At 37.2% G+C, this 15,698-nt stretch overlaps 1 protein-coding gene across 2 annotated transcripts in view; it reads right to left on the bottom strand.

Annotated features, from left to right (window-relative positions):
- Positions 1 to 291: 291 nt before the first annotated feature.
- Positions 292 to 15,698, bottom strand: part of MUSK (muscle associated receptor tyrosine kinase) — a 95,016-nt gene continuing 79,609 nt past the window's right edge. Inside the window, exons 12-17 of one of the 2 annotated variants that reach the window (XM_043453770.1) lie at positions 10,848 to 11,023; positions 10,158 to 10,181; positions 5,477 to 5,678; positions 4,787 to 4,978; positions 3,297 to 3,445; positions 292 to 1,771 (exon numbers count right to left, since the gene is read on the bottom strand). In XM_043453770.1, coding sequence (XP_043309705.1) covers positions 1,089 to 1,771; positions 3,297 to 3,445; positions 4,787 to 4,978; positions 5,477 to 5,678; positions 10,158 to 10,181; positions 10,848 to 11,023 — 1,426 coding nt within the window. In that variant the 3' untranslated portion in view covers positions 292 to 1,088. The remainder of the gene's footprint in view (positions 1,772 to 3,296; positions 3,446 to 4,786; positions 4,979 to 5,476; positions 5,679 to 10,157; positions 10,182 to 10,847; positions 11,024 to 15,698) is intronic. The other variant, XM_043453771.1, reaches the window with a different exon arrangement.

Here is a 15,698-nt window from a genome sequence, read left to right as displayed (position 1 = left end):
GTCACAAGACCATCTTGTGAATTCCCATGTTATAAACTGTGAAATAGTCTGTGGCAATAACATTAATGAATGACAACTTTGAAATGGGTAATTTCAAAAGCAGGTGCAGAAGAAAATAGTAATAGTGATATACTCTGCAAAAGGTATATATGTAACAGTCCACAATGTTACTTAGAAAATTATTATTTCTGCCAAGGTGTTTGTTGTATAGGTGAAATAAAAGGAAAAAATAGCCAAATAACCAAAAAGGAACCAAGTCCTAAATAAAGAAAGATGAGGCAAAGAAAAAGATACCAATAAAATTTTCAAAAAAAGGTAAATAGACACAAAAGACATTTTCAGAAAAAAAAACCTGTAAGAATAAAGTAAGCAGATTAAATTCATGACATGTGTGCACAAAGGAAAACTTCTAAAGAAGAAACAAGGAAAAAGAGAACTAAAAATCACAATAAGAATATAACCTTGCTGATTATCACTTTATTCCTTGGAAACCCTCTATCAATAAAGTAAACCACAACTTTGTCGAATACAAACAAATATAAAAGTGTGCATTAAACTCGAGAAAGAAATTGAATAAGAAACCAACACCCATCTTTGGGTGAGGAGACAATGAGCGGTTTTTCCTTCTTTGGAGTATTCTGTGCTTGAGCTAAATATCTTATGGGAAGATACACTACTTTCCTAATGGACAGGAATGAACTCTATTAAAAATGAAGCTCTCAACCGCAGTTCATATTAAAATTTAATACAGCAGAGCCTTATTCTGCTGCCAGCTAATTCAGGGACTGAGCAGGATGGCATTCTTTCTGGTACAATTGTAATACAAACTCTCCCCGTGAGGAAGAGTAGTTACCTCCGGTTATCTGACACGTTTTCTCGCCTGCCTTTCGCTTCACCCAATTTCCACCCACTCCAGGAGTTCTGCCCAGTCTTTTTTTTTTTTTTTTTTTCTGAGAAGCAAGCAGCATAGTACCCACGTCTGCTACTGTTCTTTGCTATCTGGGTCTCCTGGGGGCTCAGGCATTGCACTCCTCGGGCTCCCAGAGTCTGAGAAGAGACTGGCGATTTCTCTTCGCCCATCTTGGACCTCAGATCCCCCCACTGCCCTCCGCCCGCTCACACATGCGTTCCAGGATTCGGTGGATGCTGCTGAAACTGGGTCTGTCTGCAGGCACCTTGCTCCAACACAGACGCATGAGATTGTACAGTTCCAGGGGGCAGTCCTCGGGGCAGGAGAGGATGTTGCCATCCCGCACGTAGTAGATGACCTCCTCGTGGGCCATCCCGTAGTAGGGCTGCAGGCCGTAGGAGAAGATCTCCCAAAGGACCACCCCGTAGGCCCACACGTCAGACTCCGTGGTGTAGCGGTTGTAGAAGATGGACTCGGGGGGCATCCAACGGATGGGTATGGCGTCGTTTTCATTGGCTTTGTAGTAGTCCGCCGAGTAGATGTTTCTAGAAAGGCCGAAGTCGGCGATTTTCACCACCATGTTCTCACCCACCAGGCAGTTCCTGGTGGCCAAATCGCGGTGGACGAACTTGCGCTCGGAGAGGTAGGCCATGCCCGCGGCCACCTGCCTGGCGATGCACAGCTGCTCCGCGCAGGAGAGCGGCGGGGGGCCGGGGCTGGAGGCCTGTGACCCGGGGGATAGGTCGCTGGGACTGAGGCCACGGCCGGGGTGCGGGGCCATGCTGCGGAGGAACTCATTTAGGTCCCCGTAGGCCATGTATTCGAAGAGCAAGCACATGGGCTTCCCCACCGCGCACACTCCTGCAACCAAAATAGGCCCCTTGTTAGAGGTGTGTTTCTAAAGTACACATTGGAAAACATTGTCCAAAAGCAAATGACCGGATCAGAAGAAGTGGGGCCTTGGTTTTCTATTGACAGCATCATAGTCGAACCCTGACCCCCCCTTTTTTTGTGTAAACATCTACTTCTCTTTTAAGATTCAGTTGATTTATCCCTCCTCTGAGGGGGCCTCTGTTCCTGACCTTTCCTGGATCAGATTTTCCTTCCATCATTCTTTATCCTTAATCCTGCATCCTACCTACCAGCCTGTTATAATTATCCATTCAGCTGAGGCTTTTCCCCCCAACATTTTAGCCCTTTAAAAATAGAGATTATATCTTAAGTCTTCTTTCAATTCCACATGCCTACCACGTTTCTGGTGAGCAAGTAGTCCATAAATATTAAGCAAATGAATTTATGAATGGATGTTTGCTTTGAGTATGTAATACAATTGCTCTGTTTTTCTGCTTCCTTTCTGAAGAAGGATGATAAGGAAACTATTTTGTGAAATTTTAAAAAGAGGAGAAAAACAGTCAAAGATCTTAGATGAAATATTCCGGTTACTGCAGTTAAACATTTAGGTAAATTTACAAATGTTTATTTTCCAGAAAGAAAAAAAAAAGTTAATATAAATAGAACCTTGGATTTAGTATAAGAAAGGCATTTGTTGATTCTAAAATTTTTCTGTATTTGAGAGGGAAACTGGACAACTTGAAATATTAGATGGTTACAATTTCACACCAGCATAAAAATAGCTTATTAACTCCATTATTTTTTCAGGCAAAAATTAGAAGTCTCTGTTCAAAAAGGAAAGGAAATGAGAATACTATTATCTTGACTTGCTTCTTTTGGGGTTAGCTTTTAATTCCAGGGACTTTACTGATTGGTATATTTATATGAACTATATAAAATAAATGAACAATTAAAATATAAAATTGGTAAAAGAAAGTTAATGAAGTGACAAAACATTTCTCTGAGAAAATTTTTTTTTTTTTTTTTTTTTGCAAATAACCTCATGTGTGACTGACAAGTGACGGGTAACAGCAGCCTGGCCTCACCTAAGCAGCGCTCCACGTGACAGGCTCCCCCCGGGCCATGCATCTGGGCTCCACGCCCTTCGCTTCACCTGCCCCGTTTAGGTTCTTCCTTGTAAACTGCATACTTCTCTTGCTGTTCAGTCACTAAATTGTATTCGACTCTTTGCGACCCCAAGGACTGTAGCCCACCAGGCTCCTCTGTCCATGGGATTCTCTAGGCAAGAATACTGGAGTGGGTTGCCATGTCCTTCTCCTGAGAAAATTTTTAAAACTCCAATTTTTTGAACTTAGGTGATTTAAGGAAATATTCTACTCCCTGGTACAGAAAATATTCTATGGAGAGGAACAGAGACATCTCTCTGATTGAGGAATGAAAGAAAAAACAGAAGTGAAGGTTAAAGGAGAAAGAACTTGCCAGTCTCTGTTTTCTGATGCATACATTTCTCCACTTGTACCTACGAGTTTCATACCTAAGAGTTTCACAATATTAGGATTATCAAATTCTGCCATGAGGGCTGCCTCCCTCTGAAAGTCTGCTTGCATATCTGCTGAGGCTTCTTCTTTGAGCATCTTCACTGCCACCATTGTGAAAGGTTCATAGGGAAGTAAGCCTGGAGCCCTGAGAGACACAGTTATTGAGCAAGAAATCAAAGATCAGGAGTATTACATATAGTCACATGATAACTACCCATGTTTGTACACATCCCCCCACTCATGCAGCCTTTCCCAGAGCCACAGAACCAAAGAAAGATGCCAACGGCAGGTCACACTTAAAACTTCTTGACTCCAATTAAAAATTACTAGTGTTATTTTCAACACAGATTAAGGTTGAAGATGCATTATTTACAAATAACAGGAAATCAGAAGTGCCCAGATGATCATTACCATTGTAATCCCTTAATATCTGGCTAGAATCTAAATTCCTAGAAGGCAGGAACCGTGACTTTTTCATCTTTATATTTAAAGGTCTCAAAGTGTGCCTTTCAGTTTTTTGCATTCATGCTAAGTAGTTTCAGTCGTGTCCAATTTTTTGCGACCCAATGGATTGTAGCCCTCCAGGCTCCCCTGTCCATGGGATTCTTCAGGCAGGAATACTGGGGTGGGTTGCCATGCCCTCCTCCAGGGGATCTTCCTGACCCAAGGATTGAACCTGCGTCTCTTAGTCTCCTGCATTGGCAAGTAGGTTCTTTATCACTAGCGCCACCTGGGGAGCCCTTCTTTTTTTTTTTTTTGGTTCCCAATATTTGTGTGAGATTTTCATTAATCATGTAACCTCCATACTAGGGCCATTATGTATAGAGGTAATGTTGTGTCCTGCCCAAGAGCAACAGGCCAAAGTGAACAATCGGTGATTAAAACCAAGTCTACATTCTGTAGCCTAGCTGTGTTTCTGTGGAGCTATGTGAAGAGAAGTTATTTTATTCCAACTCACACAAAGACATTAATTGGGTTAGCATTTGCCTTAATACATACTCCTTTCTTGAGCACATTGTTATCTGCCATTTTTACGTTATTTTTTTCCTTTTCTGTCTTGCCATTCTGTGAACATCTATTTGATATCTACGCATGTCAGGCTGAGTTCTTAAACTGAAACATTAGTTCAAAGAAAATTTTAAATGAAGTGAAGACTATAGCAATTGAAAATGGAAGCGATTTTAGAAATATTACTAAAAGCAATGCAAGAAATTGATTTAAAATGTCTGACAAAAGTCTCTTCTGAAAAATATTCAATTTTACAAATTGCTTATCATCAGAACACTTTATAAAGATTCTCTCCATATATATAACCCTATTTTCCAGCAAAGAGGGAAAATTATCAAGACTCAAACTACAGTACCCAAAACAATAAGGTGAATAAGGTGAAGATTTAGCTAATTTGATAATAAATATTATACATAATTACATAGACATCACAATGTGTTTTAGTGGATAAATTTTTTTTTGATGTGGGCAACTTTACCTTGCTTGAAAGACCCTTCCAAATGCTCCCTCTCCAATATCTCTCACATATTCAATGTTATTCCTCGGATACTCCAGACTGAGCAATTTGGGATTCAAAAGGAGTGGCATCCTCTGGTACATCGGGTTGGGATGAAGTCTGTCTAGCAAGAGCTCAGAAGGAAGCGTAGTGAGGGTTACTGCTGCTGATTCTCTGCAGGTAAGACAGGTAAGATCAGTAATGAGCTGAGGACCAGGTGAGGGCTTTGTACTCAGGTTTGACAGAGACATAGGTGTTTAGGAGGAAGCAAAACAAATTATGCTAAGTTTATGAAAGATCCTTCTGTTTTAGAGCAACAAATAATTTTGGATTGGAGTCTAAAGACACTTTTTTTTTTTCTTCAGGAATTTTGTCACCATCCAATCTGGTAGTGGCAGTGGGGCTGAGGGGGCTAACGGGGAGCAGGAACAACCATATTTTTCCGAATTGTGGTTTAGATTCTATCTGCTGCAAGAAACTAACCATAGGACAAGGGATCCTATGCAAAAAGTCATTGACATTTTTAAAGATCATGATGGGGGTGCTTAACTTTAAAACACAGCAGTGGGTGTCGTAGGAGACTGTATATATCCTTCCTCCCATCTCCAGCTTCAATGTGAAATAAATAAAAATTTTAAACTGTTAAGTGATCAACTTAAACTAGAATCTCACCTTTTCTTATTTTTCCATTGTTTTCGTCTTCGGCAGCAATAAAGAGTTGTTATGGTAAGAAGCACAAATATGGCAAAGCTGGACATGATGGAGATTATTACAGTCATAGAGTACGTCGGTGAGACAGAGAAGGAGGGCGAGGAGGAGGAAGGCGCATTTGGAATGTCCACACTCGGCTTTGAGGATGTCATTGGCGGGAATGCTGTAAGTCAACAACAGTGTTTTCATTCATTCTTAAACTTTTAAGAAGCAACTTTTGTATTCAAGCAATCAGTAAAGTAAATTTAAGACCATGTGTTTATGTATCAGGTTCTCCCTGGTTTTATATCTATAAAGTGCAATTGTAAGAATCCAGTGAGGTCCAGTTGTAAGTAAATCCAGCTTATGTGTGTTAGCCATTCAGTCATGGCCAACTCTTTGTAACCCTACAAACTGTAGTTCCCCTGACTCCTCTGTCCTTGGGATTCTCCAGGCAAGAATACTGGATTGGGTTGCCATTACCTTCTCCAAGGGATCTCCCCAACCTAGGAATCAAACCCAGGTCTCCTGCATTGCAGGGAGATTTTTTACTGTCTGAGTTATTCAGCTTATAGACTCATAGAATTTTAAAGATGAGACACAGAGAAAGAACATGTTTTTTCCAAGAAAAATGCAGATCCTGAGCTAGTGTTCTTTACACGCATCATATTGTTTATGACCTGACAGCAATCATGGAAATTGTTATTAAGTAAAATATTTTTATGAAATTAAAGTCAGGATTGTCTGAGCTTTTATATGTATGTATTGTTGATTTACAAAAACAAATGGAAGAATGTGGCAAATGGAAATAATAGGACTCAATGAGAAAGCTGGTTCATCTAACAGTCAAACTCATTTCAAACTCCTTTTAAAAAGGTCAGTGCAATGTACAAATAAGGTAAAATCTGTATTACTGCTGGGAACCAAAAATATGTGTGTTAGTCACTCAGTCGTGTCCAACTCTTTGTGACTCCATGGACTGTACCCCACCCCACCAGGCTCCTCTGTCCATGGGATTCTCCAGGCAAGAATACTGTAGTGGGTTGCCATTCCCCTTCTCCAGTGGATCTTCCCCACCCAGGGATCGAACCTGGGTCTCCCGAGCATTGCAGGCAAATTCTTTAACATGTGAACCACTGGGAAAACCCCTGATATCATACTAACTCTCACTAAATCTCTTTTCCATCTGAGCCACCAGGGAAACCAAGAGATGTCATACTAAATCTCTCTGTTCGTGGGGTGCAAAGTCCACTGTATATCTGTTAAAACCACACTATGAATTATATTTTAAATCCTTTCGTTTGATTGTCTAAGGACAACATGTATAGAAAATATCTTCATAATCAACAAGAATGTCTTAATAGTAAAGAATGAACTTTGTACCCTAAAAAGAGGGAGAAACTTTATTTTCAAATATTTGTGGGATACCACAAAGACATAATCTTTTTTGTCTTTTTTGTCAGATCATAATTACTAAGATTATGAATCCAAGTGAATTTCAAAAGAAGAAATCATGCAGATCTATTCTTGGATCAAAATGCAATTAATAGTAGATTAAATAAAATCCAATAGGACATTAAACAAAAGAAAAAAATTGATAACCTTTCAATCAAAGAGTAGAAATTAATCATAGTTACAGATTACAAAATAACTTCCTAACAGTGTTTATGAGATTTGGTCAAAGATGTGCTCAGTGATAAACTCATAGCATTATCTCCTTCCATTAGATTAAAAGAATGAAAGTGAATGAGCTGAACAGTTAATTCAAGATGGAAAAGAAACAAAATCGGCAGAAAACAAAGAAAAACAGGTAATAAAGTAACAGCCATGTACAAGCAGAAATTAATAAGTTAGATAGACACAAATGATAGACTTAGAAATAGGTCAATAATCTTATAAATATTTATAAAGTAGTCTAATCAGTGACATCTTAATTTTAAAAGAAAAATAAAGGCACAAACATACGAAATTAGGAATGATAAAGTCATTTTAACAATAGATTCAAATGTCAATAAAAATGAAGTAATATATAACTATGGAGTTACATTTAAAAAATCTTGAGGGAAATGATGGAAACATATTAATTACCAAATTGAAGAATTAAAAAATCTGAAAATAGTCATAACCAGGAAATTTAAGTCATTATAGTATTATGATTACATTCTTTCAGTCTTAGAAGAGATACAATTTCTACAGTTTTATAATATGTTCCAGTAAAAGAAAAATCTTTCAGGTTGTTTTAGGAAGTTATAATACTTATATCACAACCTGACAATGTTAGCATAGAAGAAAAGTGCAGACATAGATTATAGAACATAGATTTAAAAGATCCTAAATGAAATATTAACAATTAACTGCAATATAGTAAAACACACACACACACACACACACACACAATGATTTCATAGAAGGAGCTATATTAATATAACACGTCACAAAGTCAAAGGAAAACTTTCCTTGCTGTCAATGCTTGAAGCCATTTGAAATAGGATACTTGTAAAAGCAGAGATTATAAGGGATGCCCATGTATGACTTTTAGTCTAGTTGTGGACACAGTGATTTTGCCCTGAGCACCAACAGCTAAATAAGTGGATTTTAAAGCCTATGGAGACTGAGTTTGGTCACCCCTGTGACTCCAGCAGGCACCTGGAACTAGAAGGAACTCAGCACAGCAATAAAATATCTGTGCAGGACCAATGATAGCATTTCTCATCAAGCGTCACAGCAGTGATGGATATTACAGACTTCCCAGGTTCCTCTGTGATGGTTTGAAAGCTGCTGTGACTTTCTTTGGACTGAGACATTCAAAGATTTAAAAAATCAACCCAAGATGAGTGGGAGTGAAGTGTGACTGAAAGTTGCTCGGTTATGTCTGACTCTTGGCGACCCCATGAACTATACAGTCCATGGAATTTTCCTGGCCAGAATACTGGAGTGGGTAGCCTTTCCTTCTCCAGGGGATCTTCCCAACCCAGTGGTCTAACCCAGGTGTCCCACATTGCAGGCAGATTCTTTACCAGCTGAGCCACCAGATGAGTGGGAAGGGGGATTTAAATTGGAGAGCTAATCTTTCTGCTAATAAGAAAGCAGGAACAATCATTAAAAGAGAGAGGGGACTATTATTGTATCTGCATTTCACCAGAGCCATTCATACCATATTTAACATGTGAAGGAATGTAATTAAATTTATTAAATTGGCAGTGCAACCCTATTAGTATATATAAAGGGTGATTTGTTTATCAATACTATCAGAAAATGAGAATAAGCCATGATGATTTAGTAAGTTTTTTTTTCAAAATGAAAAATTGGCACAGGTTCAACAAGAATTTTATGCATTTAATTGTTTATGGGTTTAATTGTTTCTTCTTTCAGGAGAGTTTTACTTTCTCAGCTCTTGTTTATTGTTTCTGATCGATTTGCCCTCATCTTCCCTAGAGCAATATCAATTATCTCTTTGGGTCCACATTATCAATTTGCGTCTCCAGTTTCTTTCCTTTTAATCTTTTTCTTCTCTCTGCGATTTTATCTTTTTATCCTTTGCCTTTGAACATCAGAGGAGTCTTATTCACTCATTCATCCACATATTAATGGACTTATTAAATGAATATTGATTGTTAAGTGTCAAGGACACTGTGGTGGACATGACAACTCTCTATGTTAAAGTACTTAGAAGCAATTAGAAAACAAATAATTACAATAAAATATAAAGAGTGTTACAAGAGTGGTGAGAACAAGGATGCTTGTGAGAATCCAGGGGTATTCTTGGGCTCAAGTCCAGGTTTCAGCATTCTAGCTAGGTTTTCTAGAGTAACTTTAGGTTAAATATTAAGAGTGAGTAGGTGTAACTGGTGGAAGGTATATGTGTGGGTGTGGCCATGGAGGAAGGGGGTGGGGGAAGTCAGGAGAGAGAATATTTCACAAAGAAGGAATAACATGTGCCAGAGCCTGAATCAAGCAGTCCCCCTGCTTTTCTAAAAGGGTACCTACAAGTTTCATTCTTGAGTTGGGGAAGGTCTGTAGATAAGACTGCAGAATTCTTTCCTAGAGATTTTGAGATGACTCCTTTAAAACCATTTGATTTGACCCTGTAAAGTATATACTGAAAACCAGCTGTTTTAAAAGACACCTATCTTCCAAAAGAAGGATCAGTTGTCACAAAGGAAGAGCATGAATTGGCTCAATGAAGAGAGACTGTACTTTAAGAGAAACTATACTTCTGTCCTAGACATCATGAAATATGGATGTAAATACACATGCATGAATCCAGTTACATACACATAAGGTTTCAAGGGCACAAAACACTTTTTCCTCTATAAAGAATTAGGTGATATAAAAATCATGAATGTGAAATCAAAAGGTGATAATTTAAATTGGCTTATTTTATAGCCATAGAAGGGACAATGCTGCTCAATAACTTTGGGATGGAAATAGGATTTATATCATTCATTAAATATGGTGCTCTCCATGGCCTAATTAGGAGCTATAAACTGGGATCTCTAATGATCTGCCTTTGTATTCTACCCTGAATGAGTATAGTGAAAAGCCTTTAAGAGAGAGACTGTACTTTGTCCTAGACATCATCATGAAATATGGGTGTAAATACGCATGCATGAATCCAGTTACATACATATAAGGTTTCAAGGGCACAAACAAAAATACTTACTTGTTAGGTTTTCTTTTTTATAATCTGAAGGGGAAAGGATAAAAATTTGTTTTAGGAACATCCAGATAGCTCCTATGTTCTGTGAGAGAGTGCTAAGAAATGCAGGTTCTCTTTCAGCTTTTTAATATACAACGGGAAAACATTTTTTGCATTCAAATGTGAAAGGATTGCGTCTTTGGAATGAATCCAGCTGTTAGGGCTAACCACATAGTTCCTTACAAATGAAGTTCATTAAAGCAACATGCAGCCATTCAGCTTTGTTTCGTGAGATCAGCATTTTCAAACATGTGGCTTATTTTTGCATGCTGAAAAATCTGCTTCCTTGGCTAAGAAAGAGGACTTTATTTCTTTATTCCACTTCTCTGACAAAATATGAGATGTTTCTTAGCCATTGCTTTGCACATTCCAAAAAATGGTATAAGCTGTCATCAGATCTGCTTAAGAAGTAAGGTAAGATCTTCAACAGCTCTGAAAAGTACTGTTTAATTTCTTTTAGAACAAATGGAATAAATCCTTATGCTAACTGGTGCAATTAGGATAGCAGTAGGATTCTGTTATTAGGTATGGAAGGAAGGCAGAAAAAAAAAATTAGAAATGCCTAGAAATGTTAGGAGATTTAAATTCACACCTTAGTTTCCTCAAAATAGTAAATTTCTCTGAACCTCCAGCGTCTCACGAGAACTCTGTTACCTAAGTATGGCAGTCTGGTGCAGGCCATGGGGTCCCAGTGCATGCTAGGGAGTTTGTTGCAGTCTGGCATGGAGAACAGAAGCATCCCAAATCTGTAGAGTCCCCTGTGGGTCTTTTCTTCCACCACCAGCCATTCTTTTGCACAGAAGAGCTCCTTTACTGCCAAGCAGTATTCTCTAAAATGATTTAGGGAGAACAAAATTTAATGAATCATAGCACGCTGAAGCCAAATTGGAGCCTACATCCTGTATTTTCAGAGCATCGTTGTAGTACACTGTCTGCTCTTGCAGAAGTGTCTTTGTATGGATCCTTTTGTAAATAACATGAGACTTAATGAAATATACAGTATATTATCCTGTGAGATGAAATACTATCTTGTTTTTAAAATATCACTAATGCTACTGGCGGAAAGAACTTTCAAGTTCAAAAGGTAAAAAAGATTAGAAATCCCCGGTATGTTTTCTCTCAACTTCATATTAAAATTACCACAAAGGTTCAGAAACAGGTTATACAGAACTTTAAAAGCACACACACTGAAGTCATGGATCAAGCAGTCTCCAGCCTGAGAGGTTTTTCTATAATCTCAGGGCTGATGGGCAGGGCTTGAGGAACACAGTCAGTGTTTCTGTGTGCTTTGGTCTCTGAAACAGAATACCCTCACCTTCATGGAGGGTTATAGAAGAGCTTGGGGGTCCATACCCTGCCCTGTGCTTGGAGAAGCTGAGTCCTGCCCCACTGCTGTGCTTTCATCTGAGAGAGCTAGAGTGATGTCTATGTGAAAATGGAGCTGTACCTGTCATCTCTATGTGGTACTATGAGTGGACACTCTGGAGAAGGAAATGACTACCCACTCCAGTACCCTTGCCTGGAGAATTACATGGACAGAAGAGCCTGGAGGGCTACAGTCCATGGGATCTCAAAGAGTCAGACACGACTAAGAGACTAACTCACACACATGAGTGAAGAGGCTGCCGAAAGACTAGGTAGACTAGTTGGATTATGTAGAATTTTGTGGATTAATATTTGTTCAAGTTTATCTTATAGAAAATAAGATAGACTACACAGGAGAAACCAGGTTAGTTCCAAATTAAGATATTTGGGATGCATAATAAGAGGATATTAAAGATTAAAGAAATTAAGGATAATAGCAATGTTATTCATTCAATATTTGAAGTATAGAGTAGGAAAGTGTGTGTCCATACGTGTGTATGTGTACCTACATATACATATGTGCTTTTCAATACTCATGCCTACACTCCCACTTTTCTAGGCAACCACTTACCAATATGGGCCAAATGAACATGTGTAAAATGACTGGGCTGTGCATACAGATGTGATGGGATACAATGAGGGTCATGAGTGTAACAATGAGTTGTAGATTCTTAATGTGTCTGCAAGGGAAGGGGAAGCAATAGGGCTTTCAGCCTTCTGAGAAGCTGAACTGTAGAAATTATTGCTTGGCTTGCTTCTAACTATGCTTGGTTCCATCCTTGAGTCACATAAGCACACCTTTTTGCATTCAGATGTTATAATTGAACTGTGCAAAAGCAACATGGGACATATGAGAAAACTAGCCCCACATTATGTGAAGAAAGCAAATACCTGGGAAAGTTGTTTTTTATTATAAGTTAAAAACACACTAGAGAATTAAAAAATGTTTTTTGTTTTCATTGACCTGAAGCCTTTCACTGAAGCATGGCCTTTACAGAAGAGTTTTTCAACAGGAAAAAAATCAAAATGAAAAGGAAATAGACTGAAAACTAGGTTAAGTTAAACATGACAGTGACTGAAGAAAATGAAGACTACAAAAAAGTGAAAACAACTTTGTTCCACTGAAACATGTGAAATCTCCATTGAAAAAGAAAGACTTGGCAAGATATTGAACAAATGATAGAGGAAAACTTTAGAAGTTCTAAACTGAATGCAGAAAGAAAGAATGAAAGATAAAAATGGTGGGTAAGGTGATAAGGAGAGGAAGAATCAAGCAAGAAATTCAAAGTACAAATTAACAATGTATCCCAACAAGAAAGTAGAACACATAAAGAAGATAGAAAAATAATCAGAGATACACTATAAGAAAATATTCTTTAAAAGGATATAAATCTGATGAGGAAAATATATTAGCCATTATTTTTATATTACTTATAAGAAAGAAATCTCCTCCCAGGTGAATTTTACAAGTATTTTGGGTCTCAGGAATTAAAGACATAATCTTACTATTATCTGGCAAGAGAAAAATATTCCCACAAAGGAACAAAATTCAGGATTGCCTTATATGGTCTTCATTATAGCACAGCCCCCGCAACTGGTCAGTATGCAAGAATTTTAAGGAAAACTGAAGGTAGCACAAGACTTAAGTTGCAAACACACGTATATGTAATATTATAAAAAATAGTTTTTTACATGTAATATGTAAAACCTCTGTTCTGGCTGAACAAGAGGTGAATTAAAGTTGAGAACTTAACAACGACAAGATTTTTCTATGGAACAAATGACAGATCAGGGAGAACAAATAACAGAGAACTCTTCCAGGTACTTGCAATGTACGTGACTGTGCAGTTATATCAAAGCTAACTAACACTAACCTGGTTTATAATTCCACAAAAAGTTTCAAAAAGCAAGAATGGAGGATTCAGTACAGTTACCCTAACTAATTAGGATTACCTATAGCACTCTTTTTAAATTTACTTTTGGCACTTCTTAAATATGACTTTTGGCACTTCTGGTGCACTTTTCCCCTTTCCTATGACACTTAATACCTTCTAAGGTAATATATAAATGGTTTATTTATCATGTATCTTGCTCACTGACTTCTGCTGCTGCAATATACACCCCATGGACAAATGCCCTAGAATAGTGCTTAGAGCTCAGCAGGAGCTCAACAAATGTTTACTGAATAAATGAAGTTCCTTATCATCCATCGAAAGAGGCACAAGTGATCAAGTTATTATTTATGATTAGAAAACCGTGACGAATAGTATGTGTTTAAAAGTCTTACAAATAAGTAGCAGTAAAATATAACATGGTTGGAGACTTTTGAACCACCCTGAAATATCAAGGCAAACAGAAACTATTATAAAAGATATAATACAAATGCAAGGGGACAAAATGAGAATATCTGAAGAGCAACCTTACTAGTTATTTACAATGAGCTGAATTTTAATCCTAATGTTATTGGAACAAAAAGCAGACGTTACCAGGACTGCAGGAAAATTTTCTTAGAAAAAAACAGTTATTGGGGAAGGGTTTATCGCATTGAATCAAACAGGCAAAACTCATTTAATAGCAGAAAGGATCAGACAACTTAATTACTCATGACACTAATACCTATATAATGTATATTAATTTTGTACCTTAAAAGCAGAGACCAAATCTTTTTAAACGTCTAATTTTTAAACAATTATTAATTATATTTGAGAGAAAAAAACAATAAAATGTGAAAATTTCTAGACTTATTTTTTGACCCCAATATTAATAAATTGTTTACAAGGATTAAAAAATTGAAACAATTTTCAGATTAAAAATACTTGTTTAAATAGTAACTAGAATTAGGAAAAAACATTTAATGGCTTACAGATTTAAGAGATAATTACGCTATTCTAATAAATTTGACATCTCAATGAAAGAGATTTTTTTTTTCTTAAAAGGAACAAATTTTTTTTTCTAAAAAAAATTTAAATTATCTTCAATCCTGAGAAAGGACATCTGTGGCCTATGCATGTAAACTGGTCTAGGGTGTAAATGTTGAAAAGTTACTCAATAAATTTATTTTGTGCTAGAGTACGAAGGACACTTCAGTTTAATTCTGGTTGTTCACCAAGAGATATCTAGATGTCATACCTGATTAAAACATACTCTTAACTGAAGAAATAACAAATTATATTAGTCTTAAAATGTCTCCAAACCTTCAAAATCCGCAGTAAGTTGAAGAATGGAGCACTGTGTTTTAATAACCTCCCCATAGTCCTTGTATGCTAAATAGAGCACTTAAAAACTATTTCAGTATTTAAAAAAAAAAAAAAACTATTTCAGTATTTAAATAGTTCCTGGTTTTACTGAAACAGATGGAAATGTTCTATATTGATAGTCTTCCTGTTTCCTTGAAAAGTAAACAGCATCTATCCAGTTCTAATATATGCCATGGATGCAGTTTATCTTTTAATCTTGTCAACTCTATTTTGCAAATGAGGAAACTGAATTTAGCCCAGATCATATACATCTAGAAAGTAGTATAAACAGTATTTGAACTTTATTCTAATTAGCTCAAAATTCATATTGATTCCTATCTTTGCTATATAAAAAGTAAATAGAGGCAAAGATAGTTCTATTGAACTTGGATTTATAAATTTCAATGCTTACAGGGTATGGGGGATTTAAGGAAATATTTATAACTACTTCCACCCCTCCATGAGACCAGAGTGTCAGTACTTAAATTAGGATATTGAGTGGAATGTATCTTAATATTCTGAAATGCTCACCAAGATCTCATGTTTATTGGCAAATAATGTTGAAACACTTTATATAGTCTATTTTCTCTATCTTAGTTTACCAATGAAATCCATGTTAGTTTGGGATTTTGTTTTTTACTTCCTAGAAAGCTGGGATATCTATGAATATGAAAATAATGTAAACAATAACAAATAGAATATTATACCTTTTGTGACATTTTCTAGCTCAGTGTTAAAGCATTAGTTGCTCAGTCGTGTCCGACTCTTTGTGACCCCATGGACTGTAGCCCGCCAGGCTACTGTTTCCATGGAATTCTCCAGGCAAGAATACTGGAATGGGTTGCCATTCCCTTCTCCAGGGGATCTTCCTGACCCAGGGGTCAAACCCAGGTCTCCTGCATTG

This window comes from Cervus canadensis, chromosome 30 (assembly GCF_019320065.1).
Source record: "Cervus canadensis isolate Bull #8, Minnesota chromosome 30, ASM1932006v1, whole genome shotgun sequence".
NCBI classification, from domain to species: Eukaryota; Metazoa; Chordata; class Mammalia; order Artiodactyla; family Cervidae; genus Cervus; species Cervus canadensis.
Note: the sequence above shows the minus strand (reverse complement) of the source record. Positions and strands in the feature narration are given on the sequence as shown.